Source organism: Phyllostomus hastatus, unplaced genomic scaffold (assembly GCF_019186645.2).
Source record: "Phyllostomus hastatus isolate PE091 unplaced genomic scaffold, TTU_PhHast_1.1 phas_contig_62, whole genome shotgun sequence".
Classification (NCBI taxonomy): Eukaryota; Metazoa; Chordata; class Mammalia; order Chiroptera; family Phyllostomidae; genus Phyllostomus; species Phyllostomus hastatus.
In genome coordinates, this window is record NW_025333921.1 from 17,556,239 (window position 1) to 17,581,359 (window position 25,121).

General features: G+C 41.4%; 1 protein-coding gene across 8 annotated transcripts in view; it reads left to right on the top strand.

Annotated features, from left to right (window-relative positions):
• Window positions 1-25,121, top strand: part of NEO1 (neogenin 1) — a 260,180-nt gene that overhangs the window by 190,612 nt on the left and 44,447 nt on the right. For 5 of the 8 annotated variants that reach the window (XM_045848485.1, XM_045848491.1, XM_045848486.1 and 2 more), the window contains exons 8-13: window positions 6,548-6,767; window positions 13,920-14,074; window positions 18,239-18,387; window positions 18,923-19,061; window positions 22,139-22,188; window positions 23,820-23,967. In XM_045848485.1, the coding sequence (XP_045704441.1) occupies window positions 6,548-6,767; window positions 13,920-14,074; window positions 18,239-18,387; window positions 18,923-19,061; window positions 22,139-22,188; window positions 23,820-23,967 (861 nt within the window). The remainder of the gene's footprint in view (window positions 1-6,547; window positions 6,768-13,919; window positions 14,075-18,238; window positions 18,388-18,922; window positions 19,062-22,138; window positions 22,189-23,819; window positions 23,968-25,121) is intronic. The other 3 variants (XM_045848488.1, XM_045848492.1, XM_045848490.1) reach the window with 1 other exon arrangement.

Sequence of the window (25,121 nt, forward strand, 5' to 3'; positions counted from 1 at the left end):
TAATGCAAGTCCTCCAGCCTTTTTCTTCTTTTTCAGAATTGTTGCAGCTGTTCTAGGTCTTTTGTATTTCTATTAAAACTTAGGAGCAGCTTGTCATCTTAGTAACATTGTCTTCTAATCTGTGAGCATTTATTTATTTATTCTTTTATTTTAATTGTTGTTCAAGTACAGTTTTTATTTATTTAGATCTTTTCATTTAGACCTTGATGTACATGTTCTTCGATTTCTTTCACAGTGTGTTGTAGTTTTCAGGGTATGTATCTTATACTACTTTTATCAAATTTATTCCTAAGTATTTTATTCTTTTTTGATGCTATTGTAAATGTAGTTGTTTTCTTAATTTTATTTTTGGATTGGTTATCCGTAATATACAGAAATAGAGTTGATTTTTGTGTGTTCAGGATGGGACAAAAGTAGGTTTGCAGTTGTGAGTACATGACTTAGATTATTGTGTTATTCCTATATTATCATTTATTAATTATTGTGTCATTTTACATATGAACAACTGTAAACCTACTTCTGCACCATCCTGTAGTGGCCTTGTATCATATGACTTTGCTAAGCTTATTTGTTTTAGACACTTTTTGCTGTAGATTCATTAGGGTTTTCTATGCAGATAATTAATTATATCATCTACAAATAAGAACAGTGCTACTTCTTTCTTTCTCGCGTTTATCACTTTTTCTTGCCTTCTTGCACTGGCTAGGAAGTCCAGCACAGTGCTTAGTGTAAGAAACAAGAGCTGACATCCATGTCTTGTTTCTAACCTTAGGGAAAAAGCATTTAATCTTTCACCACTAAGTATAATGTTCACTGTAGATTTTTTTTTACTTCTATTCATATTTATTTTATTGACAGTTTTTAATCATAAATGGGTAGGTATTTGATTTTTGCCAAGTACTTTTTCTGCATCTGTTGAGGTGACCAGTAGTTGTTTTTTATTTCAGAAAGAGCTGTGAAGGATTAGTAATATTTATTCTTTTAAATACATAAAGTATTTATGTATTTAAATACATAAATACCAGTGAAGCCATCTGGGCTTCGACTTTTCTTTGTGGGAAGATTTTATTTACTAACTAAATTTCTCTGTATGTTATAATTCTGTTGAGAGTTGGGTTTCTTCTTGAGTAGGATTGGTATTTTTGTCTTTCTGATAAATTTTCTATTTTTTTCTACATAGATTTATTGATGTAAATTTGTTTATAATATTTCCTTTTAGTTTTTAAATATAGGGTCAGTAGTACTGCCTTTTCTTTGATTCTTGATTTTTATAATTTATGTCTTCTCAATTTTTTCAGTCTCATAATCATTTTTTAATAACTTGGCTGAAATTTAATTTTTTTAGCTTTACTGAGACATGCTGGCAAATAAATGGTAATATATTAGGTTGGCAAAAAAGTCTGTATGGTTTTTTTCCATAAAATAAGACACATTTTTTCATTTTCATCAATAGCTTTATTGATGTGGGTATTTTGAGTGTATCAGCTCTCTCTGCATACTATAACATTGATTGTTCTCAATTGATGTCTCAATTTGATCACTGTCAACTTCAATTGATCTACCTGATGATAGAGCATCATCCAGCACGAAACTGCACAAACCACTTTTGACACCTTCAGTCAGTCGCAGCACCTTCTCCACACACAGCACAAATCTTTTCGGGTTTTTTTGTATTTCAGCTGTGTTTTTACTTTTCTTAAAATAATAAGCATGATACACCAAAATGTTGTGCATTTTCTTTCATCTTCAATATTAAAATGGCTACATAAAAATTAACCAATTTTGGTAAATTTTTTTCAAATGCACACTGAAGACAGCTGTCACAATACAGTCTAAAGAATTGTTTCAAAAGTTAAAGACAATTAAGTGCTACTAGAGCCAGTGTATAGAAAAACTGAATGAACTTTTAGGGCAGCCCAATATTTAAAATGTGTAGGTAGCATGATGATATGATGTTTGTGTGCATCGTGAAAAGGTTCCTACAGTGAATTAATCAGCAGTCCTTTACTTCACAATTACCTTTGTGTGTGTGTGTGCGTGTGTGCACACACGTGCATGTGTGAACATTTAAGAGATACACTCTTTAGTAAGGTGTGAGCTTAGGTTATTCATGTGAGATTTTTCTTATGATGAAGATATTTAAATTTCCCTCTAAACATAGATTTAAGTACATCTCATAATTTTTAATATGTTGTATTTTCATTTTCATTCCGTTAAAAATATTTTAAAGTTTTTTTCTTGTGATTTCTTCTTTGAACTTGGGCTATTTAGGAGTGGATTGTTTGATTTCTAAATATTTGGGATCCCAGATTCCTTTGAATTCAAGTATTTTGGGGCTCTGTTGATAGATACATGAGCATTTATAATTGTTGTATTCAAAGAAGAAATACATAATTCAGTGATAGTAGTTGGAGATACTAATATCCCACTCTCAAAAACTGATAAAATAATTAAAGAAAGTTAGAGTACCAATGACTTGAACAACTGTATCAGCCAACTTAACCTACCTGGCTTTATAGAATCTCCACCTAACAATTACAGACACACTTATTATGCATAAGGTGGGGCAACAGTGGGTTTACAGTTGTTCCTGTGGGAAATAATACAATAGTTAATAAATAATACCAGAACAGACTCTGTGTTTCATGTACACCTGTAAACTTGCCTTTTTCCCACCCTGTGTGGGACCATCTCCAGGATAGACCATATGGTGGGACACAGAACAAGTCTCAGTAAATTTAAAAAGACTGAAACCATACAAAGTGTGTTTCTGACCAAACAGAATTAAATGAGATATTCAGCAGGCTTGTTCTTTGTCCAGGGGCTTGCTTTCCCTTGCTGTAAAAGCGGCAAGTCCCTCAGGTCCAGGGTTCTTCTGCAACAACCTGGGGTGTGTGCGGGCACCTGTCCTGGGACCTTGCATGCTTTCCATGGGACTTGGGGGTCATGGGGAACTAATGAAAGCAAACAAGAGGTACTGGCTGCTGCCATTGCCCCAACTAACAAAGTTCGTGTTTGATGCAAGACTTGTGCCCTTGCCAGCATCCATGGGACAGTAATAACTGTGTTGTTAACTCATATGGTAAAATCTGAGACCCTGTGTAGTTCCTGGCCATTTGCTTTAGTTTTATTAACACATTTTAATATTCTGTGCACTTGCCACCAAGATTGCCACTTGAACTAACAATGCTTCACATCAAATGAGTCCCCTCTGGTGGCGGCGGCAGCAAAGCCACTGGTTTCCAGGGCCTGCCTTACCCTGCTTGCAGACCACCCAACAGAGCTAGGGGGCTAGGCGCAGCCCCAGGCAAAAATGCCACAGACTTGCTATCTTTTCCTAAGTAGAATAGTTTTCATGTGAATGCCTCAGTTGGTTGTATGCCTTTGGGCAGTTCCAAGTTTTTGACATTTTTTTTATATAGCTTTATAGTTGCCAAAACGGGAAGAGGATTTGTTGACTTCCTCAAATCAATCTACATCATCATGCTGTTAATCCTGGTGTTACTTAACTGCCTGTTTGGTTCTCTGGGATCACATCAGATTGTTTCCCTTACCTGTGCAGCCAGACGTGAGCCAGAACAGCAGCAGGTGACCCCGTCTGGGGGTAGGGGGTATTGAACACGAGCTCTGCAGCGGGCATGGACTTTTGCTGTGGCTATGTAGGAGTCAGTTACAGTGATCCAGCATTATTTATACTCTTACTTCATTTATAACTGATAAAGTACATTTGCAGAGCAAATGTTGATATAGCATCATTATGTAAATATCATCTGTGTATACCTTGTATCAGCTAAAAAGATTCAAATATTGCCTTGTGTAGTGGTATTCTAAAAACATTGACCCCACTGCACTAACGTCGTTCCTGAATTTTCTTCCACTTAGTAATTTGATAAATATACAGAGGAATGGTGAGTGATTCCCAGATAAAACAGATTCAGATTTTATCCTCAGGTGGCCTGTAAGTTAGTGTAAGTGATGCAACATGAACAGGAAAACTGTAAGTGGGAAATGTGGGGTGGCATTAAAGAATCACAGGTGTGTGCAGCAGAAGTGCAGTGAGCTAATTGAATTTCTCTGAGGAATTCTTGCAGTTATTGCCCAGTATGTACTTCCGTCACCTCGTCCTCCCTCCTTACGGTCCTTTCCTAGTTGCCTTTTTATACTTAATATTCTTGTGTTTGTCACCCACTTAGGCTTGTCATGGTGATAACATTTGCTTCCACATGCACAGTTCTTAATGATACTCGTCTCGTTCACACCAGCCTGCAACGTGGTAGGGAGGCTAAGTGCCTGGTCCAATGTTACTTTATTGGGAAGTGGCTGAGTCCAGTTTTGAACATAATGTCTTTGTACTCGAAATCGTGGTCTAGTACTCCCTTGCTTTACAAGCTCCCTCTCTTCTCCAGCCAGCGAGTAGTTGGAAAAAATTTAGTTTGGTGAGTTGGGTCAGACCTGGAGGCAGCATACTGTGTTTCTAGGCAGGCACAGAAATGAGGCAGCAAAGCAGGACTCTCCAGGCCACTCCAAACCATTTCTCTGACGGTTTTAGTGACTTTACAAACATCAGAGATCCACATTTTCAGTTGCTTCCCGTACATTTCTCTTGTGGATGTCAGGTCTTTACTTTAGACGCAGCATGTTCAAACCAGATTCACCACCTCTCCATCAGTTTGCTGTCTCCTTCCCCGTTAATGACGCCACTCACCACCCACTCGCCCGTGCTGGAGCGGGTGGTCCCGCACTGCCTTTCACCCCTCACCCCCATTCCTGGTCCTGTCAGTGCGCAGTTTGTAGGGGCAGACTGACACAGCGTGTGGGAAGGAGCTCCGAACGCCCTGAGTGAGGCTGTTCATGTCCTTTGAGGCAGCACATCTGCCAAAGGGATGAGAATGAGGCCTTGGTAGCCATGCAGACTGGACACTTGTGTCAGTGAAGTATGGATTTGTATCTGAACTATGACTCCACAGGCTTACATTTTGATAGCACTCCGCACTCTTAAAAGCACTTCCTCAGGAGGAAAAGGACCAAGTGAGTGAGAGGAACTGGTTTGCCCCAGGTGGCATTAATCAGTAAGTAGTACAGGCAGGAGGACTAGAACTCCTGTTGGCTAAATCCAGAGGCCTCTTAAACTAAAAACCAAGTCTTTACCACTTAGTATGGGTGACCTAAGCTGAGTGAGTAAGCCCTTTAAATGTCAGTCTCTGCATGTAAGGTAGAGATACATGAGAGCATTGTACGTATTTCTGGAGTTGTTAAGAATCGGATGAGTTTACATGAAGATCTGCAGTGCTGTGCAGAAAACGTTCAGTAAATGGTGGCTATTGAAATACCCTTTCCCCTTCTTCACGTATCTAGAGACTTTAGGTTGCTCCTCCTCTGCCTTTTCCCTTAGAGAATTTATTCTTTCTGGCGTATTTATTTAGACTGACTCACTTAAGAGTTTCTTGCAGTTCAGAGACATTTCCAAGGGATTGCTGCTGTACCATTTCATTGAAAACTAGGCAGAAAATTTTCATGTTCTCCTCTTTTTCTGTTCTACTGATTTCCCCATTAAGGTTATAACACAGTTCTAATGAACTACTCTAGTTCAAAATTCTAAGGTTAAATTTGTGCTTTCTGGACCCAAGGTGAAGGAGATTTTAGGTTAATATCAGGAATAAACTTATAAAATCAGGATTGTCTGTGGGACTGCCTTAGGAGGTAAAAGCGTCGGCCACGACTGCAGGTGCACAGAGCTGGGACTTTGCACTGCTCCGCCAGCCCGTCCCTTGTGACATGCGCTGGTGAGAACTGTGACGTACGATAAGCTGCCTGTGCATTGTATGTTTGTGGCTTTGGAATGTTTGATTCACAATTTTATACTGTTGTAGTTAATCGATAGCAAATAAGATAGCAAATGAACTATAACTTAGCAAAGTGATGAAGGTTGTCAAACTTCCCTGGATACAGAGGATACAAAATTCCCAGGATGCAACACAGACAGCAGAAGTTAACATGTTAGACTACCATTGAAAATGCGGCTCTGGAATCCCTGCAGAGCTGAGGACACACAAAGTTCTCAGTGAGACCACGGCGCCTGGGGCCTCTGAGGAGTATAACCGAGCGTGTGCACACTACACACACTGCTCCATGGTTTGGTGAAGTAGAAAATACTGAGGTTTTATCACACACGAGACTCACATGCAGAGTTCAATAGGTGCTGCACGCTGCTTTCAGGACTAAAGAACAGGACTTGGGCACTGCTGTGTCCCGTGAGATGTTGTGCTCCAGCTTTCACCCTCCCTGTCCTTGCCCACAGCCATCCTAGTGACCAGAAAGTCTGCCTGCTCAGCAGCGATGTGCCTTGAACAGTGCCCGTTAGTTTTCAGTAGTCCCCCTGGCCTGCATGTTAGCCTTCAGTTTAATGGCCTTTTTTATGTTCATTCATTTTATTTTATTTCCCATCGTGGTTTTGTTTATTTCTTTTTTGTTTTTTGTTCTTTCTGTTCTCTTTTTTAAAACCGTCGTGGTTTTCCCTTCATATTCCCCAATGTTTGCACATGACAAGATGTTGCCATCCCAACATTACCTCCCACCTCACTGACCAGTGCCACTACTGACCATCTAGCACCAGCCACAGCGGGACCACTGCCTTCAGCTCCTCGGGATGTCGTGGCCTCCCTGGTCTCTACCCGCTTCATCAAATTGACGTGGCGGACACCTGCGTCAGATCCTCATGGAGACAATCTCACCTACTCTGTCTTCTATACCAAGGAGGGGGTTGCTAGGTAAGTGCCCATTTGTCTGAAGCCCATTGGCTCTGTCTTGGTCCACCCAGCCCAGTCACGCTCACCCTAGCTCTGTGATCACCAAGATGCGTCTTTCCTGATTGTAGGTCACTAGAAATAAATCCCCAAACAGACTGAAGTTTAGTAGTCTTTCCTGCCTTTCTGGACGGACTTGGAGAGAGGATAGGTAGAGCTGTTTAGGTTGAAGTATTAAAATGTATCCAGGACTACCCTTTGTTCACAAGATTCAGTTAGCACAGTCTGATGAAATAAAGCTTATCTAGAAGTTTCAAATTCTAAAAATTAAGTAGACTTAAGTCACTAATCCAATCTGAAATGACTGTTTGCACCCTTGTGTGTATGTGGGCTGCTGAATTTCATGGCGTTTCCTTAATGACACAGGAGAAATTACAGATTAATTTTCCTAAAATGACATTTTCAGTAAATTCCTTTCTATCGCACCCTTTCCGGGACCTCACATTGCCTTTCCATTGCTTACAGGTTATCCAGAATCCCCGGGCTCCTGTCCTCCACAGGCAGCTGTGCTCTGTCTGTCCACCCTTTCGTTCCTTACCCCCCAGCGGAACTCACTTTCTAATGGCGGTGGTCTGCTTCTTAGCACCGTGTAGCCTTTTTCCCAGTCTCGTCTCTTCACTCACGTCCCCCTTTCCCTTTTCTCAGCTAAAGCCAAATTCAGCTCACCCTCTCGGCCCTGGCGGAGCCCCGTGATCCCTCCTAAAGCTTCCTCTGCCCTTTCCAGTACCTGCAGCATTTCTCTTAGATGTGTATGTGCACCACCCATATTGTGACACTCATGGGTCACTTAACACATGATCTTAAATTGCCATAAGTTGATACTTTTGTATTTTTTATGTGCGTTTTTGTTTTCCCAACCTGATTATAAACTCCTTGGGAGGAACCATGCCATATGCTAACTCTGTGTTCCTACCATTGCTGAGTGGGTTCCCTTGTGCTATTACTTCACCCCAGAAAAAGAAAATGAAAAAAAAAAAGAAAGTTAAAATGTCTGTTTTGCTTGGGCCTTAACTCGTGAACTAAAGCTTGCATTTTTCTACTGGAGTGCTGGCATTTGATATATATTGTCTCAAATCCCAGACTGATGAGTTCAACAACTGCAGGAGCCTTGATGAAGTGAAGACTCCTTGGTTTAGCGCTCTGAAGAAGTCCGTGTCGTGATTGAGCCAGACAGATGGAGGTGCATGTAGGGCGATGTTTGTCCGAACACTGCGCTGGATTGTTTTGGAATTACAAGATGTGGAAACATAGTTCTTGACACAAAAAGTCAAGACATTACTATCAAACAGCTTCTGTTAAAAAGTCTCCACTCAGCTTTCAAATCTCATTACAAATTTCGTGGAATTTCACTGGAGAAAGAAAGCATTTGGCATTCCTCAGAATAGCAAGCTCTTGTTCACGGCCACGCCCTGTCCCTGCTTTGTGCGCTTCCTTCACAAATAACCGTGCCTGGTCCTGTCTGTCTCCCTCGGGTGACGCCTCTCCAGGCTCTACGCGCCCACTCAGCTTAGCCTCTCAGTCACTCTCACGCTGTGCTGTCCGGGACCACCTTGTTCCCAAGCCAGTTACTAGGTTTTCAGGAAACCCTGCGAGCCTGACGGCATGGCGGGCGTGTCTGCAGTGACAAGGGCTGCACACCAGAGCCAGCGTGAAACGTTTGTTCAAGTACCACTGCGGTCACTCCACCCCGTTTTATTTCTCTGCGTTTCTTCTGCAACGTGGAGCATTCTGAAGTTTTCTCATTTTTACTGACTTGTTTACTGTGTCTGTCTTGTTCGGTAGAGTACTACCAGCACCCAGAACAGGGCCTGGCCTGTGGTAGCACTAAATGAATATTCGTTAAGAGAATAAATTAATTTCAGTCAATGAAGAAATAGCAATTATTCAGGAAATTATGTTGAAATAATTCCATTAGGTGAAAAGAACGAACGTTCTCTCTCTCCGCCCAGGCCAGGCGGCTCGGCTGCGTGTCCCGTGCCCAGTCGGGGACTGCACAGGAGGCAGTCCATCCGTGTCTCCCTCGCACATCGGTGTTTCTCTCTCTCTGCCTCTCCCCCTTCCCCTCTCTCTAAAAAATCAAAAACATATCCTCAGGTGAGGATTTTTTTTAAAGTTCTATCTCTCTTATATTATGTATAACAAATTACAGATGGATCAAAAGATATTTTTAAAATGTTTTATAAAAAGAAAAGCTATTTTTATTGTTATATAGCATAGTAAAATTCCATGTGATAAAACATAAAGTCAAACTGCCAAGTCATGAGGTGGGAAAATGTATAATATTTATAAAAGATTGTATTGATGTTCAGTCTGTAGAAAGAGCTCCAACAATCCTAAGTAAAAGACAGATATCCCAAGAGGCAAATAGTATGAGGAGATGATTCATAGAAGTTAGTAAAAAGTGCATTAAAGTTAAAAAACAGTTTCCACTATTACTACCAATCTTAGAAATTCAAAATAATCTCTTAGCATGTTTCATATATAAGTCTGGCAAAAATTTTAAGTGGATAATATCCAGTGTTTGGCAAGTTAAATTCTGGGAAGAAATTTGCTCTAGGTTCTTGATGGAGGTGTAAGTTAGACTAGCCTTTGCAGAAGGTGATTTGGCAGTTTTTTCCTACCTTCTTGGTGCATATACCCTTCGATCTAACAGTTACACTTTCAGGTGTCCTGTAGGTATACAGATATACATAGGGCTCTCATATAAAATGTTTATTGTAGCATTTTCTAATGAAACAGAAACAGTCTTCTGGTAGAGGAATAGGTACATGATTAGTATGTTATGTATGAAGTATGATGCAGGCACTGTTAAGTGACTTATATCTATATATTTTGATGTGTGTATAAATCCCTACAGCTGTGATTGTCCCCTGCCTCCCAGGAGACATTTAGCAGTGTCCAGAGACATTTTTGGTTATCATAACAGATAGGAGGAGATGCTTACTGGCATCTAGTGAGTGGAAGCCAGAGATGCTAGTAACCGTCCTACAGTGTATATAGGACAGCCCCTTACAACAAAGAATTCTCCTGCCCCCAGTCTTGGTGGTGCTGAGGCCAAGAGAGCCTGGCTCTAAGAGATCTGGCGAGATACAGGCCCATAATACAGGCTACAGTTAGGTCTCAGGGTAGGACCAGGTGTTAAGGAGCAAGAACAGCTCAAACTTTTAACTATATATACTTTTGTTTTTAATGAAAATCTGTCACATTACAGAACTTTAGATGCATCCTAGATTTGAAATAAGCAGGATGATTAATAAATGAAGTTGGAATTGAGAAAAATATGAAAGGTAAATTGGCAGGGGATGTAGTATAAAGGAAAAGAGGGTGCAAGGAGGGTCCAATTTAATTTGTATGTGTGTGGCATTGGAAGGGTGGGGAACCAGGAAAACTAGTCTAACTGGCCCAGCATTTTTGGTAGGAATTAGATATTACAATAGAGTGGGATTTTTGAGCAAAATGTTGGCATACCAGTAAGAATTTGGGCATAATCAGTTAAGAAGGGACCATTTTAAACTTCTGAGCAAGTGCGCACTGTGATTTTGTTAAACAGGTTTTACGAGTGTTACTTTGCGAGTGCCACACAAGATTAAAGGGGAGAAGAAATGGAGTTAGGGAAATGAACCAGGTAGTGGTTTTGTTCATCTTGGCGTGTGGTAGGCATGGCCTCAATGAAGATAAAAGCAGTGGCTTGCAGTGGACAGGATAAATACGTGAAATACTTCAAAGGAAGATGCTTGGAGGAGACTAGACTATAATATGTTCTGTCACTTCATTACTTTATGATTTCTGAATAGAAGTGGTGAAGGAGTAGAAAGGACAGAAGTAAAAAGACTATATCCTGGTTACTTGTTTTATGAAGAAAATTTATTTAACTGTTACAAGCTTCAATTTTCTCATCAAAACGAGAGTAAGTTTACTTCCGATTTATAAGCTGACTTCCTGCCTTTGAAAACTCAACCACCAGGTGGCGCTGTGTGTCTTGGTCAAAGAGCTACCAAAATTCTATTGGGTTCCTGAGTTTCAAAAGGTCCTTGCTCCACCTTTTCAACTATGAAATGTCCACCTTTTATTTTCAGTGCCTTTAATGTAGACAGCAATGCCTTTGTGATATTAGCTACAAAGGGGAGAACACAAAGAAAGTTATTCCAGAAATGAATAGCATTTTAGAGACGGACATCTGTTAGTCTAGTCCAGGAGTTGGCACACTGTGAACCCTGGGCCATATCACACTTGTGATTTTTATGACCCAGGAGCTAAGGGCAGTTTTTACATGTTTGAATGGTTACATTGTAATAGGATATATAAATAACTACATAATATTTTCCACTTTACCTCTTGGCCTATAAATATTTAAGAAACATGTGGCCCTTAAAGAAAAAGTTTGCCGTCCTGATCTCACTTTCTTCACTTACTACATGAACGAACTGAGACCCAAAAAGCCTTAGGGACTTGCCCAGGGTCCCTTGGAAAGCTCGTAGTATCGCCAAAGCCCAAACTGGAGCTCCTAACTTAGCGCCCCACGCTGTCTTCAAACCAAGTGTACCTTTTTCTTTCTGTTTGACTCTTGGCAGACACACTCTAATCTAAGGCCCACTGTAACCTCACACATTTATGAGCATTGTCCTTTATAACTCACCCTGGATCTGTCTTGCCCTGAAGTTTTTTTGCTAGACTAACCCTTGGTTCTGCGGCCTCAGACCAGGCTAATATTAGAAGCCTTTTTAGGTGCTGAGTATTTAATCTTAGAGACATAGAACTGTTGCTGACTTTTTTTTTATTTTAAAGCTTCTATTGAAACTTATTTTATTTTAGATCCTTTCACTCATTTCTCCCCTTTCAAATAGAACAAACCGAAGATGCATGTGGTTTCTTTTTTTAAGATATATATTTGTTTTTAATATCAACTTGCTAGCTTTGCTTTTTATTTTTTTAAAGATTTTATTTATTTATTTTTTAGAGAGGGAAGGGAGGGGGGGAGAGAGAGAGAACCATCAGTGTGTGGTTGCTGGGGGCCTTGGCCTGCAACCCAGGCATGTACCCTGACTGGGAATCCAACCTGCGACACTTTGGTTCGCAGCCTGCGCTCAATCCACTGAGCTACGCCAGCCAGGGCTGCACATGGTTTTTGTTATTGTTTTTGTTTTTGTTTTTTTTTTACAGGATTTATGTATCGGAAGGCAAATTTCCATTCCTCAGTCAGCACACAGTTGTGATGTTTCTGCTGTGTGTGAGCATTCTGCTGAGTGCTTCTGTAGAATGTAAACACACGTGAGACACCCTTTCACTTCAATTTATAGTAAAATAGCACTCTCGTCTTTCCACAGGGAGCTTGTTTAGACTTTCAAGCACAGAGTGAGCAAAAGGGACCTAGCCTGTACTCTCAGGCGAAGCTTTTAGTTTAGGGCAGGGATTTCCAACCACTGTGCCGTAAGAACATGTACAACATGCAGTGCCTGCCTGCTTAGTCAGGGGCATTGACTTCTTTTCTCTTAGACTGTCAAGTCAGAAAATGACAACAGCCAATCGAGTAGCCATTCAGTGTGAATGGATAAAAATGACACATTTTTTTGTCAGGTTGGCAAAAAATCTAATTTTTTTTGGTGTGCTGCAGAATTTTAGTAATTATTTTATGTGTGCTGTGAGATGAACAGGGTTGGAAATAGCTGGTTTAGTGAGAGAGAAAATACCACACTTCCTTTCATACCACAGTCATTGTGTCAGAAACCTCAGATGTAAGAAGTCAGTTGCTGTCCTCCTTCCAAATCTTGTGAATTAGAGGTTTAGCTGGAGAGAAAATAGTGTCTAAATATCCAAATGTCTCTCTGAGCAGTAACTTTTGTTACCATAATACTCTTTTCCAATGCACCTGATTATAGGGAAAAAAAAAACACCTTTATAAATACAGTGTGGGTACTGTTTGTCTCTTTTTTTAATTAAAAGAAGGCAGGTTAAAGAACTACAGAAAGCTATTGAAAAACACTTCCGTCTCTAAAATGCAGATGTTCATAGACAGTAAGACAGACTAGTTACGTAGAACTAAAATTTTAATCAGTAATTTCAGGGGAAAATTATCAATATTTTAAAGTTAGAGTTATAATTCAATAGATTAGATAATTTCAAATAATTTCTTCTACAGAGTAGTTTGGAGCCTTTTTATTATTACTCTCTTGAGATACATACAGATCTTACTTCACATGATTGGCAGTTTTTAAAGGCTAGTCCTTTGTCTGATACAAGTAAATTCCTTCACATTGTTTGTTGAAAGCTCCTAGGTAGTGCAATCTGGTTTTTGCTCTAGTGAGTACAGTAGGGTGAGCACAATTGTAGACCCGGGCGTGGGCACAGAGACCCCCCAAGATTGAGCCTAGACGCTACTTTCCCTAAAGACCCTGGAAAATTGCTTTTGTATTTTCATCTCATGATGCTGGACTGCTAGATTCATTTGTACTGTTTGTGATAAGATTTGTCAAATACTTCAAAGCATTTTGAAAAATGATTCAAAAAGTTTTCTTTTAAAAAAATAATAATAAAAATCAGTGTCATGATTAACTTACTTTATAGATTAGGTTACTTTTAGCTTTCATTGAATTTTTACTGTTTCCTTCCCAATTTCATAACTTCCCAAAGTCATAATCTCTAGTTGTCCTTTTATTGAGAGTCTGTTATCCAAAATACGCACAGCATCCCTTGATGTTTCCTGTGAAAACCGAGTCACACCTATAACCACCTTCTGTTTGTCTCCCTGAGAGTCACCCCTTAAAAGTCAGTAAGTTCTGAAGCCTACACAGTTGATGACCAGCTGCCCCATTGAAATGGCAGTGGGAAGACTCAGTCTGTGTCTTCTATGCAAAGAAGTTGTGATCATATAACCAGTGATATTTAAACAAGAACATCAGTAAGTTATCAGACATGCGTGGCATTGCTCTTCGCAGGTTCTCTGTTCTTCTGTGCACTGTTTCATCCTCAAAAGTTTCCTTTTTTGAGAGTTAATTTGATATACATTGATAAGATTTTGATGTGGTATGGTATATAGGTATTGCAGTGAAAATGAAACTACATGTTTTAGAAATACTCCTAATCAATGCTGTTTCTTTCCAAATCCCTCTTTGTCTAAAGGGAACGTGTTGAGAATACCAGTCGCCCAGGAGAAATGCAAGTAACCATTCAAAATCTAATGCCAGAGACGGTGTACATCTTCAGAGTGACGGCTCAGAATAAGCATGGCTCCGGGGAGAGCTCAGCTCCTCTCCACGTGGAAACGCAGCCCGAGGGTAAGTCTCCCCTCGTCTCTCAACTGCCCCCCCTGCAGGTCGGCCTGCCTTGCCTGCAGCCTCGTACACCACAGCAGCGCAAAATGTAACACTGTCTTACTTTTAGAGATTTTATGAATTGGTTATGAGAGATAAAATTAATTCGCATCAAATAGTAGCAAATAGTATAAGACAATTCTCAAATTGAATATATAATTCCATTCTCAAATTTTACTGATGCTTTAAGACCTACTTCAGCTGCCTTCTAGAGTCTTTCTTCTGATCTTGGCTAACTAATATTGTATCTCTACAATTCTAAGATACATTATCACTTTCTTCCTTAAATTGTGATTAGGAACATATCTCATTTATTTTATGGCAAAGACAGTCATCGTCATCTTTGCATTTCCCAGTGTCTGATGCCCTGCACAGGAAGTAGGTGTGTAGTGTTTGTTACCCCCAGGCTTATCCTGGTCTTTACACCAGCATCTCTCTGTGGCTTTACTTTGGGCCTGTAGTCTTTTGTGTCAAATACTGTTACTTCCAATTACGTCTCTTAAGATTTTCTGCAACTGAAGTGAGTATCAGGTTGGTTTATTTTATAAATGTTTTTGTATGTCTTAAATTTGGTTGCAGACAATAGGCCTGAAATTGTAAGAAGCAATCAAATCATTTTTAATGCTTTTCCCATGAGGCTTTCTTCCCCACTTTCACCTTATAATAGCACAAGCCACTGTTTGTCATCGCAGCCTTCTCCAGTTTTCTTTTACTGTTGAGCTTCCAGTAACAAAGGTTTTGCTTCAGCTGTGGCTGACATACCTGCGAGATGTCTGTAGAAGCGACTAACCAGGGAGCCAAACAGATTTTGTAAATTTACCACTGAAACTGTAGAAGTAATTCAAAGACTTTCCATGGACTGATGGGTGGAATAAGTAAAGACCAGAAGCTGTGGAACTTCACTTCCTAATGCTGGAGCAGATAATTAAGTCACCAAATGTTTACTGAGTATCCCCCATAGCAAGCACTGCACAGGGTATTGGAGATGCAGGGAATGCACAAGGTAGGACTTCTCGTCGTAAAGAGTGAGCAGTTGAGACGGGAGGCTGTCGATCATGCCAGTGATGCAGCGTAAGGATCAGGAATCAGACCCCGCAAAGAACAAGAGAGCCATCAGAGAGTCAGCGGGCCGATTCAAGGAAAGAATGAGCTCTCATTGCAGGGAAAGGATGTGGAGTTTCCACCGCTACTGTGTTCCGATAAGAGCAGAGACAGTCTGTTAGGTTTCAAGTTCAGTTCTCCTCCATTAACTCTCGTGTACAGGTGTCATTTATGACACATACTGGGATGCAAAATAAGGAACAATTACTGTAAAAGCGAGGCATCCGAGGGCAGGCTCCTAGGAAGAGATGAGAATTGGCCTGGAAACATTTGACTTAGATGAAGCATTCTTGGGGAGGGAAACAGTATGACCCAAATTCCCAAAATAGGATCAAACTGCATGCAAGGTGAGTCACGATGGAAATAAAGGAAAAGACCACTGAGTTGGATTCAGTGCAAGAGTTCCACCCCCACAGCTGTGAACTTCTGAAAATATTTGTGTGTCTGTACATAGTCACATTTTCCTTGGGGAAGAGCCTGTGGCTTTTTTTTATCATTTCAGAGCTTATGGCTGAAACTGTTGAGAACCACTGGGCTAGAAGGGTCATTGTCAATGTGAAGATGAAAGAAAAAAGTGTGAGGGGCAGTAGATTTTTTGAGTGCCTGCTGTGTGTGCCAGTCACTGATGTAAAGATGGGTCAAGATGTGGAGATGAGTAAGACTTCTGTCCACAAGAAGCTTACAGTGTGATGCCAGAGACAGGTAAACTGACAGGAGTGCGATATGCTGTCACCATGAGGACAGTAGGTGGCACAGTCATTTGTTCGGGAGTTTGATTGGAAGAAAATCATCAGTGAGACGACAGGTGGACTGCAGCGGATTCTGCAGAGGGCGTGTGTGGGGGCTGCAGCTGCCGGCGTGTGCTCTGCAGAGACAGAGGGAAGGCGGCAGGGGGTGGGGGAGCAGTGGGGGAGCAGGGGGCTGGGGAGCAGCGTGCACTGCACCGCAGGCCCCGGGGCCATGCGGAGGTGCAGTGTTGCCGTCAGCCTTGGAAAATATGTTACATGTTTAGCTTTACAAATCAACTTCAGTTGTTTTCCACTATTATGCCACTGTACAGCTAAAATGAAAGAATTGGTTAGCACCTTTTTTAGGATCATATTGGCCTATGTTTAGGTTAGCCAATGAATGTATTAAAAGTGATTTCATGGGAATTGGGGAACGGTTTTGTTTTCTTTCCCCTTTATTGTGTTAGAGGAAAGTTCTCCATATCAGCGGAAGTGTGACGAATCCCACCTGTCAGGATGCACAAAATATGCTCTTAGTGAGTAACATGACTCAGGACTAAAAAGTAAACCACTGTCAAGAATAACCATAATCAGGTATCTCTACTTTGGTAGCAAAACTAATTTTAAGCTATAGTGCTATTATTTAAGAAAGCCAGTTTGTTTTTTTATTTTGTTAGAGTTTTTTTTCCTTCCTTAAATCTAATGGGCGTCTGTTACAGAACCACTAGCACCAGAGAAGTTGTTTTCAAATAGAGGATCCAGCAAAGTGTTGGTCTAGGCAGCCACCCAGGATTTGTGTAGAAACGGAGGCTGGGACCCTTCAGTCAGACAAAAAGAATGTAGTTAGAAGGTGTAAAGGTGTGTGAGACACTGTGGGGACCAGAGCTGAGCAGCACTCACTCCCCCAGTTGCTGAGTCTCCTGGGCACACACGTCCTGGGAGGGGGTCGCAGTAACCTCCTAACTGGTCTTGGGTCCGTGTTGTAGAATCAGAAAGTGCTCAGTTCCTGGCTCTGCCACCCACTACACCCACTAACTTCCCATCACTTGGGAATGGTTCTTAACCTCTCAACCTCATCTGTGAATGGGGATGATAATAGTATCCACCTCATTGCGTTAGTGCAAAGATTAAATAGATGTAACTTAAATATATGTAAAGCACTCAATGCTGGACTGACTATAAACATTCAATAAAAGGTAGCTGTTTTAAAAATTATTCTTTCATTGTGTCTTGTTCCCTTACTGTTTTTTTTTCATGCATGTGCTCACGTACCCTTTCTAAACACATACCCAATTGTGCCGTGTTTCTGCTCATAATTTTTCAACCACTGTCTGAGATAACGCAGATGCCGCGGAAGGGCATTCCAGGCCCTTCCTTGTCCAGCTCTCATCATCTTCTTCAGTGTTCTTTGTCCCGCACCTTCTCCGTTACAGCCTGAACCACAGGGCACTCTTCTCACATAGTACTCCTCATCTGCTGGAATAGTTTTCCCCTTAGAATCAAAAAAACCATTCATTTTTCTTGTTCCGCAGAAATCATCACTAATCTTTCTCCTTCCTACTCACACCCTCCCAAAGCAGGATTGTCTGCTCTCTTTCTTTTTTTTTATCCTCACCCAGGGACGTGTTTATTGATTTTAGGGAGAGAGGGAGGGGTGGGAGGAGAGAAAGATCAAAGTGAGAAAGAAACTTTGATCAGTTGCCTTCTGTGTGCATCCTGACCAGGGATGGAACCCTCAACCTCTGGGTGCACAAGATGACACCCAGCCAACTGAGCCACCCATCTAGGGCTGTTCCTTCCTGTTTTGGTTACATTGCTGCTTAACTGTTAGTACTTACAGCATTATTTGTAACTATTTTATACATATATATATATATATACACACACACACAAATATATGTATATCTCTGACTTCCCTCTAGACTGAGTTCTTCGTGGACAAGGACTCTGTCCATCCCCCAACCCCACTTGCCTCACAGGCTCCCCCTTCGTGACGATGGCTTCGACGTGCTGCTGTTCCACTGCCCAGCTAGCAGTTTATAAACCGTAGGAGGAGTTCTCTGGTGTTCATTTTTTTCTTTTAATAAACTTGAGATGCTTCACGGATAAAATTTGGTTTTAAGTAATAACAAGAGAAATTTGTTTATTATCCTAAAACCACTTCAGTCATATCAATTATTTTTTGTAGTTTTTTAATCATTTTTAAAAAGTGGCCATGATGACATTGTTGCTGAGAATGGTTATTGGGGAATGCAGTAAGTTTTGTTTATATCTTGCCATTTTGAAATCTTCTTTCTAGTTCAGCTGCCTGGCCCAGCTCCCAACGTCCGAGCGTATGCGGCTTCCCCTACCTCCATCACTGTCACCTGGGACACACCGCTGTCTGGCAATGGGGAGATTCAGAATTACAAACTGTACTACATGGAAAAAGGGACTGACAAGGAACAGGTATGAGATAAAATCATTTTTTTCTTTTTAATTTATTTTTTAATTATAGTTGACATGCATTATTATGTTAGTTTCAGGCATATAACATAGTGATTACACATTTATGTACCTTATGAAGTGATCGTCCCAGTGAGCCTAGGACCCATCTGACACCGTACATGACTTTATAAAGCCAGTTTTCAACCCACAGATGAGAATAGTAGAGTTGAGCTGTATTTCCAAAACTCAGTGCTTGTTAGTCTAGAAATCTGAGGGAAGGGCAATGGTACAGGAAGTGAAAAGTGGACAGATTCTATTTCTTTGTGCCAAGGTTTATTCTGTAGTTTTTACCAGAAAGGGTAACTAAACACCAAGTACTAGTTCTCAGTAAATTGCCAGTGTTTATGATTAATCTGCTTCAAATGTTAAATAACATTCTGTATAAAGATTACAAATCTGTATTCTGTCTAATATAGAATTTGTGTAGCTAATTCTTTTTGTAGCTTTTTTGTTTGTGAGTTGTGTATATATGTAAATTGTTTTTATTTTTTTCAAGGATGTTGATGTTTCAAGTCACTCCCATACCATTAATGGGTTGAAAAAATACACCGAGTATAGTTTCCGAGTGGTGGCCTACAATAAACATGGTCCTGGGGTCTCCACACAAGATGTCGCTGTTCAGACATTGTCAGATGGTGAGTCTTTCTTCCTCTGGAACAACATACTGTGCCCGGGGCCCCTGGTGGCTCAGCAGTGAGGTCACGGGCTTTAATGTCAAGAAGATCCTGTTCAAATCCCAGAAACCTTTTTTTGTAGTGCAACTTTGGTCAAGTCATTTAACATGTCTGAGTCACTTAGCAAGTTTCTTGAATGTAAAAATGTGAATAACACTAAGTGCATTGGGTTGCTGTGAAGATTTAGTGCAAGATCATAGAACACGGCAGTGCCAGGTACCAAATAGCTTCTCGGTGTTGTTTTCAGGAGAGGCTTTTGTATAAGTAAATGGTACAGCTTGTTGGTTACACAAACTGTTCAAGGGCTGTGGGAAGGCTAGCTTTGCTCTACTTAGCAGTCATGTTTGCATGCCGAACAGGTCTTTTTAACTCCTTGGTGTTTTAGGACAGTTTCATTTCCTCACCTGTGACTGAGTTTCTAGGCTAAGCTACGTGTATGCACGTACCCATTACCTGCAGCAGGGTTTTTCAGACTATGGGTGGCCAGAGAGGTCAAGCAGATCAAGACCAGCGCCTAAAAATAGGCACCTTATTTTTTGGACCATAAGACGCACCTAGGTTTTAGAGGAGGAAAACGGGAAAAAATTTTGAAGCAAAAAATGTGGTAAAATATTTAATAACATAAATAACATACTATTTCGCCAATGTAAAGGTAAAGCTATGTTCTGACTGTAAGACGCACCCCCATTTTCCTCCCAAATTTGGGGGGAAAGTGCATCTTATAGTCTGAAAAATATGGTATTTTTAGAATAGAACAGAAAATAACAGTTTATTATTCTTAGTAAGTGTGTGTATTGTTTACTGAAATTCACCTAAATTCAATGTGTTTAAAAATATCTTTTTAAAAAAAATACGTATCTGTGTAAACATGCGTGCTTCAGAAGCTATAGTTTGCCTCCTTGAAGCAAATAGTAAAATGTAACATCCGCAACCACAGAGCTGCTGACATCGGTGAGTCCCGCCTGACACCAGCCCTTGAGAAAGACACGATGCCTACTGCACCCGTGCTGGGTCCCTGTGGACAATGTTTAACTTGACTCTGTCGTGATGGAACAACTATAGATGTATCTGACTGGGGGAAATAATGCAAAAAACAAAAATAAGATAAACTTGCCTGGGTTTTTAAAAAGTATTAGTCTCATGAAAGAAAAAAGGTTAAAACTCATTCTGGAATCTAGATTAAAGAGAGTAAAGACACATGAAATAATATAAAATAGGTGTGATCTTTTACTGGTTCCTGGATCTGGGAGTAAAAATAAATAAACAAAGGACACTGTTGATCCATTTACTTAATGTTAAATATGTATAGTATTAGATGTGCTATTAGGTATATTAGACAGATAATATTTTGTGTTCAGATTAAATTTTCTGAAAGCGGTCGTGGCATTACCATTGTGCTGGAGACCGCCCCGGTCGTAGGAGACGTGTGCTGCAGTGCTGAGGAGTGGGTGTCGTGGCGCCCAGCGTCCCAGGACGCCTCAGACAGTCTGCAGACAGATACACGGGGGTGTGTGGACATAGTGAGAGGAGCAGAGCAGGCGTAGCAGAACATTAACATTTGTTGAATTCAGGAAAACAGTATGTGATGTTCATTGTATTATCCTTGCAGTTGTGTTCTGTGTGACATTTTCAGCATGAATTGAGTAAAATAAATATAAACTATGGTTTGGTTAGCCAGCCACATCAGCCCATTGCTCAAGACTTTTAAAAGTCGAGGGACTTGGAAATGCGCATGTGAGTCGGTTTTACCTGCACTGAGTGGGTCTGCATGTCCACCCTCGTCCTGTCGGGACTGAGCATGTCTGAGCACGGCAGTGAAGGTCAGCCCTCGGGAGCAGGGCAGACTTTGGTTCCTGCCTTAGCTGACCCAAATACCGTGGGCAAGAGATTTGGACATCATCCATCTTGTGGGAATAATCATGGAAACCCCTGTGTGGGACTGTTGTGAGAATTAAGTCCCTCACGTGTAAGAGGTGCAGCAAATGTTAGCGATGATGATGATGATGATGATGACGACGACGATGATGACAGCAACAGCAGCCATGTGGGTGCCTCTGCAGCTTAGTCAAGGTTCTTAGCAGGGAGGTGATTGGAGCCATTCATGGAGTGGGTGGCTAAGTCCTACTCCAGACCCTTTGAGGGTTGAGGCCTGCCACACTGTGTACAAGATACAACATCGAGCAAGAAGTAGTCTCTGTCTTCCAGAAGCCTGTAGCACAGTGGGCATTTAGTTATATACCTGGCCACCAAGTGTCCGAAAAAGGGCAAGAGAGGAAACTAATCAGGATCACTTAGATTCTCTTTGCTTGCTTTAGTTACTACAAAGAGGAGCGCTGGAGGGTGTGTGAACCGTCAACTTTGAGGTGCCCCTGTCACATGTTCTAACATGTGAGGAGCTAGAGTGATGCAGCTGGTTGAGCAACAGTCCCACACCTCTCACATCTACACGCGTGTTCCCTGCTGTTCAGTTGTCTTGAGGGTCCAGGTGGTCACTTCACTGAAGCATCTCTTCGCTTTACATGGGAAGTGCCCCTAAAACCACTTGTGGAACTCCTCTAGAAAGCCACACTCACAGATTTATGTACATCACATTCTGGGTTCATCCTTGACCAGCTTTACTCACTTGCCATATTCATTAGACTTGTTTCCAGAAAATCTGTGGCTCTTCCCTAAAATAATGCTTGCTATCACCTAGGATAATCAAAAGACTATGGTGAAGGTTCAGAATGTATCTGGGTTCTAGAAAAGTTTATAATCAGTCACATCCTTGAAATAAGTGTCTTGACTCCCAAAGGTACAACCTGACTTGGGTGTGGGTGCACATGTATGACGGTGTCTCGATTTTTAAATGAGTCAGACATAACCACACCTGATCCACACACTGCTGTCATCACAGTGGTGCTGACAGCTGCGTTTTGACCCTCGGGTAGCGCGATCAGCAGTTGAAATGTGCATTTGTGTCAAGTCCACCCAAGAAGAGTCAAATGATAGATGATTGAAAAAAATTATTTGTTGTTTTTTTTTTTTGGCCTGTCCAGTTCCCAGTGCTGCTCCTCAGAATCTGTCCTTGGAAGTAAGAAATTCAAAGGTAAAACTTTATTACTGTAGTTCATTTTTAGTGCTGTGTTAGTGTAAGACTCAGAAGGGCTTACGGGGGCGGGGGTGGGGAGTCTATACCAAAACACTCATTATCAGAAGTAAAGTGACCTGGCTGTTATAGCTGAGCTTAGAAGTCAACTTTAGTTTACTCTGTTTAAACTTTACTGCCTTTTTCTGATGCCAAAATTACGTCAGCCTCTGTCTAAATCTAAATATGAGGTCTGTCCAAAAAAGTCCAGCCATTGTAATGTAAAGAGAATGGTTTGCACAACATTGATGTAACCTGGCAGTTGAGGAGAGTGGACTGGAATGCACATGTGTGAACAATGATGATTTCACTGCACTAGGCAGTGGGGGTGGTAGATGCCCTTGACCAAACATGTCTACTGTGTGACCATCGCATTTAAAATGACTGAGCAAGTAGGGGAATGAATCTGCATCAAATTTTGTATTAAGCTTGAACGTTCCTTCATGGGAACTATTAGGATGATTCAAAAGGCCACACACAGCTGTGGACAACTGGTGATTAGCAACTTCATCACAACAATGTGCCTCCTTCATGCTTCATGTCCTGGGCAAAACATCAAATTGCCCAGGTGACTCAAACCTGCTACAGCCCAGATGTGGCACTCTGCGACTTCTGGCTTTTCCCAAAACTAAAACCACCTTTGAAAGGGAAGAGATTTCAGATCATCAGTGAGATTCAGGAAAATACGACAGGGCAGCTGATGGCAATTGGGAGAACTGTGTGAGGTCCCAAGGTGCCTACTTTGAAGGGGACTGAGGTGTCATTGTCCTATGTACAGTGTTTGTTGTATCTTGTATCTTCTCAGTAAATGTCTCTATTTTTCATAGTGCATGGCTGGATACCTTCTGGACAGACCTCGTGTATTTGCTACTGTTATGTAAATCATTACATTCTAGAGCTTAACAGTTCAGAACCTTGGTGATTAGGTAGAAAGAAGTAAGTCATTTATGACACCATAGTCCCATAGTCCTATGAGATGAGCCCAGTGCATGTCTGATGGTTGCTGATGCTGAAACAATCCCTCCTAGTCATGTTCGCTGTGCACTCAAGGCATGTATACCTCTTAAAAGGCCAGAGCCCCTTCTGGGCTGCGTAGACATCTGAGATGTTTGGTCCTTTCAGAAAGTACTGTTGGACTCCTTTTCCTTAAAAAAAAAACCAACTATTAATTCATGATCCCCCTTTGGAAGAGTTAGACAGAAATTATTTCATTTCAGCTACCCTGCAATTGAGATAAGAAGAGGAACCTTACCCCTATCAACAGTTTACTTTCTAATCCATGTGCCTCTGACCTTATATTTTCTAATGAAAACGTTTTTGAGACTTTTGCCCAGTGTCATCTTTCTGGCTAAACACCCAGAAGATCAAGGGCCCAGAGTACACTGCTTGGAAATATGATCTCCCAATCTGATCATTGGTGGGGAGGGGCGTTTAATTAAAATGTATTTTTGAGTGATTATTAAATGATAAAATTCTGAACACCCTACTGCCTTTATGTGCCTCCTCTTTAAACTTAGGATCATAATACATAAAAGCTTAGAACCAAGCGTTTGACATATTTCATCTTTTCCCTATAAACTTGTCTTTTCCAGAGCATCATGATTCACTGGCAGCCACCTCCTCTAGCCACACAAAACGGGAAGATTACTGGCTACAAAATTCGCTACCGAAAGGCCTCCCGCAAGAGTGATGTCACTGAGACCTTGGTAACTGGGACGCAGCTGTCTCAGCTGATTGAAGGTCAGCTGCTTTGCAGACAGACGGAAGCTGGGAGGTGGGGTCTGTCTTACATGTTAGTTAACACTGGTCTGGTTCGTGCACTGAGCTGCCAGCCTGCACCCCATAAAAATGGTTCAAATGAATGCGTGATGAATGATTTGTTCTACCTCTGACTTGAAAAAAATTAACAAGTTCTGCCATCTCTGAATGGTGAGATTATGTATGAGTTTTATTTCCTTACTTGTGTTTTTCTGTATCCTCCGTGTTTTTTAAATACATATATATATATTGCTTTTTTGTATTCTGAAAAGAAAGTTAATGCTATGTAAGCCAAGAATTTGCTCAGTCTAGTTGGTAGCAGCGTATACAGAATGATTTTTATAACACTGACACTGTCACCAAACAACCAGTGGAGTCCTACCACTTGTCACCCACAGGCAAAAACTCTGGAGGCAGAGTTAAGTGGAAAGGAAAGAATTTTTTATTCAAAGTCTATTCGGTTTGAAAAAATGCCAGTTTCTGCCTCAAAGCCCATTTTTTCTAAGATACACAAAGAAAATCACCCAGCCGCCTTCTGCCAGCTCAGTTCAAGCTTGTGCCAGGAACCTCTTCTCCCGCCCAAAAGTATCATCTTTCAAGAAACATGGCTGGCTGGTGTGGCTCAGTGGATCAAGCCCTGGCCTGCAAACCGAAAGGTTGCTGTTCGATACTGGTGAGGGCACCTGCCTGGGTTGCCGGCCAGGTCCCTAGTTGGGGGTGTATAAGAGACAACTGATTGATATTTCTCACATATCAATGTTTTTCTCCCTGCCTTTCTCGCTTACCCTGCCTCTAAAAATAAATCAATAAAATCTTTGGGGAAAAAAAGAAACACAGGAGGCTTAGCTGGTTTCCAGTTGCTGTCTGGCTTGAGGCATCTTTGAGTCTGTGCATCCAGGCGTCCTGCCCGCAGCACACTGTCTTCTGCAGCCACCGTCCTCTGCTGTGCCCTGCGCAGCACAGTTTCACTTGCCCTGCAGCTCCCCATGTGGGAGGGAGGGCGCAGGGCTTGTGTGGACTCCAGGCACTCTGGGTCCAGGGGCCCAGGCCTCCTCCCCTTTAACACCTCTCTTCCTACTGCACTGCCTCCAGGACCAGCACCAGCCAGCACACTGAGCCTGCCCTGGCTGGAATGG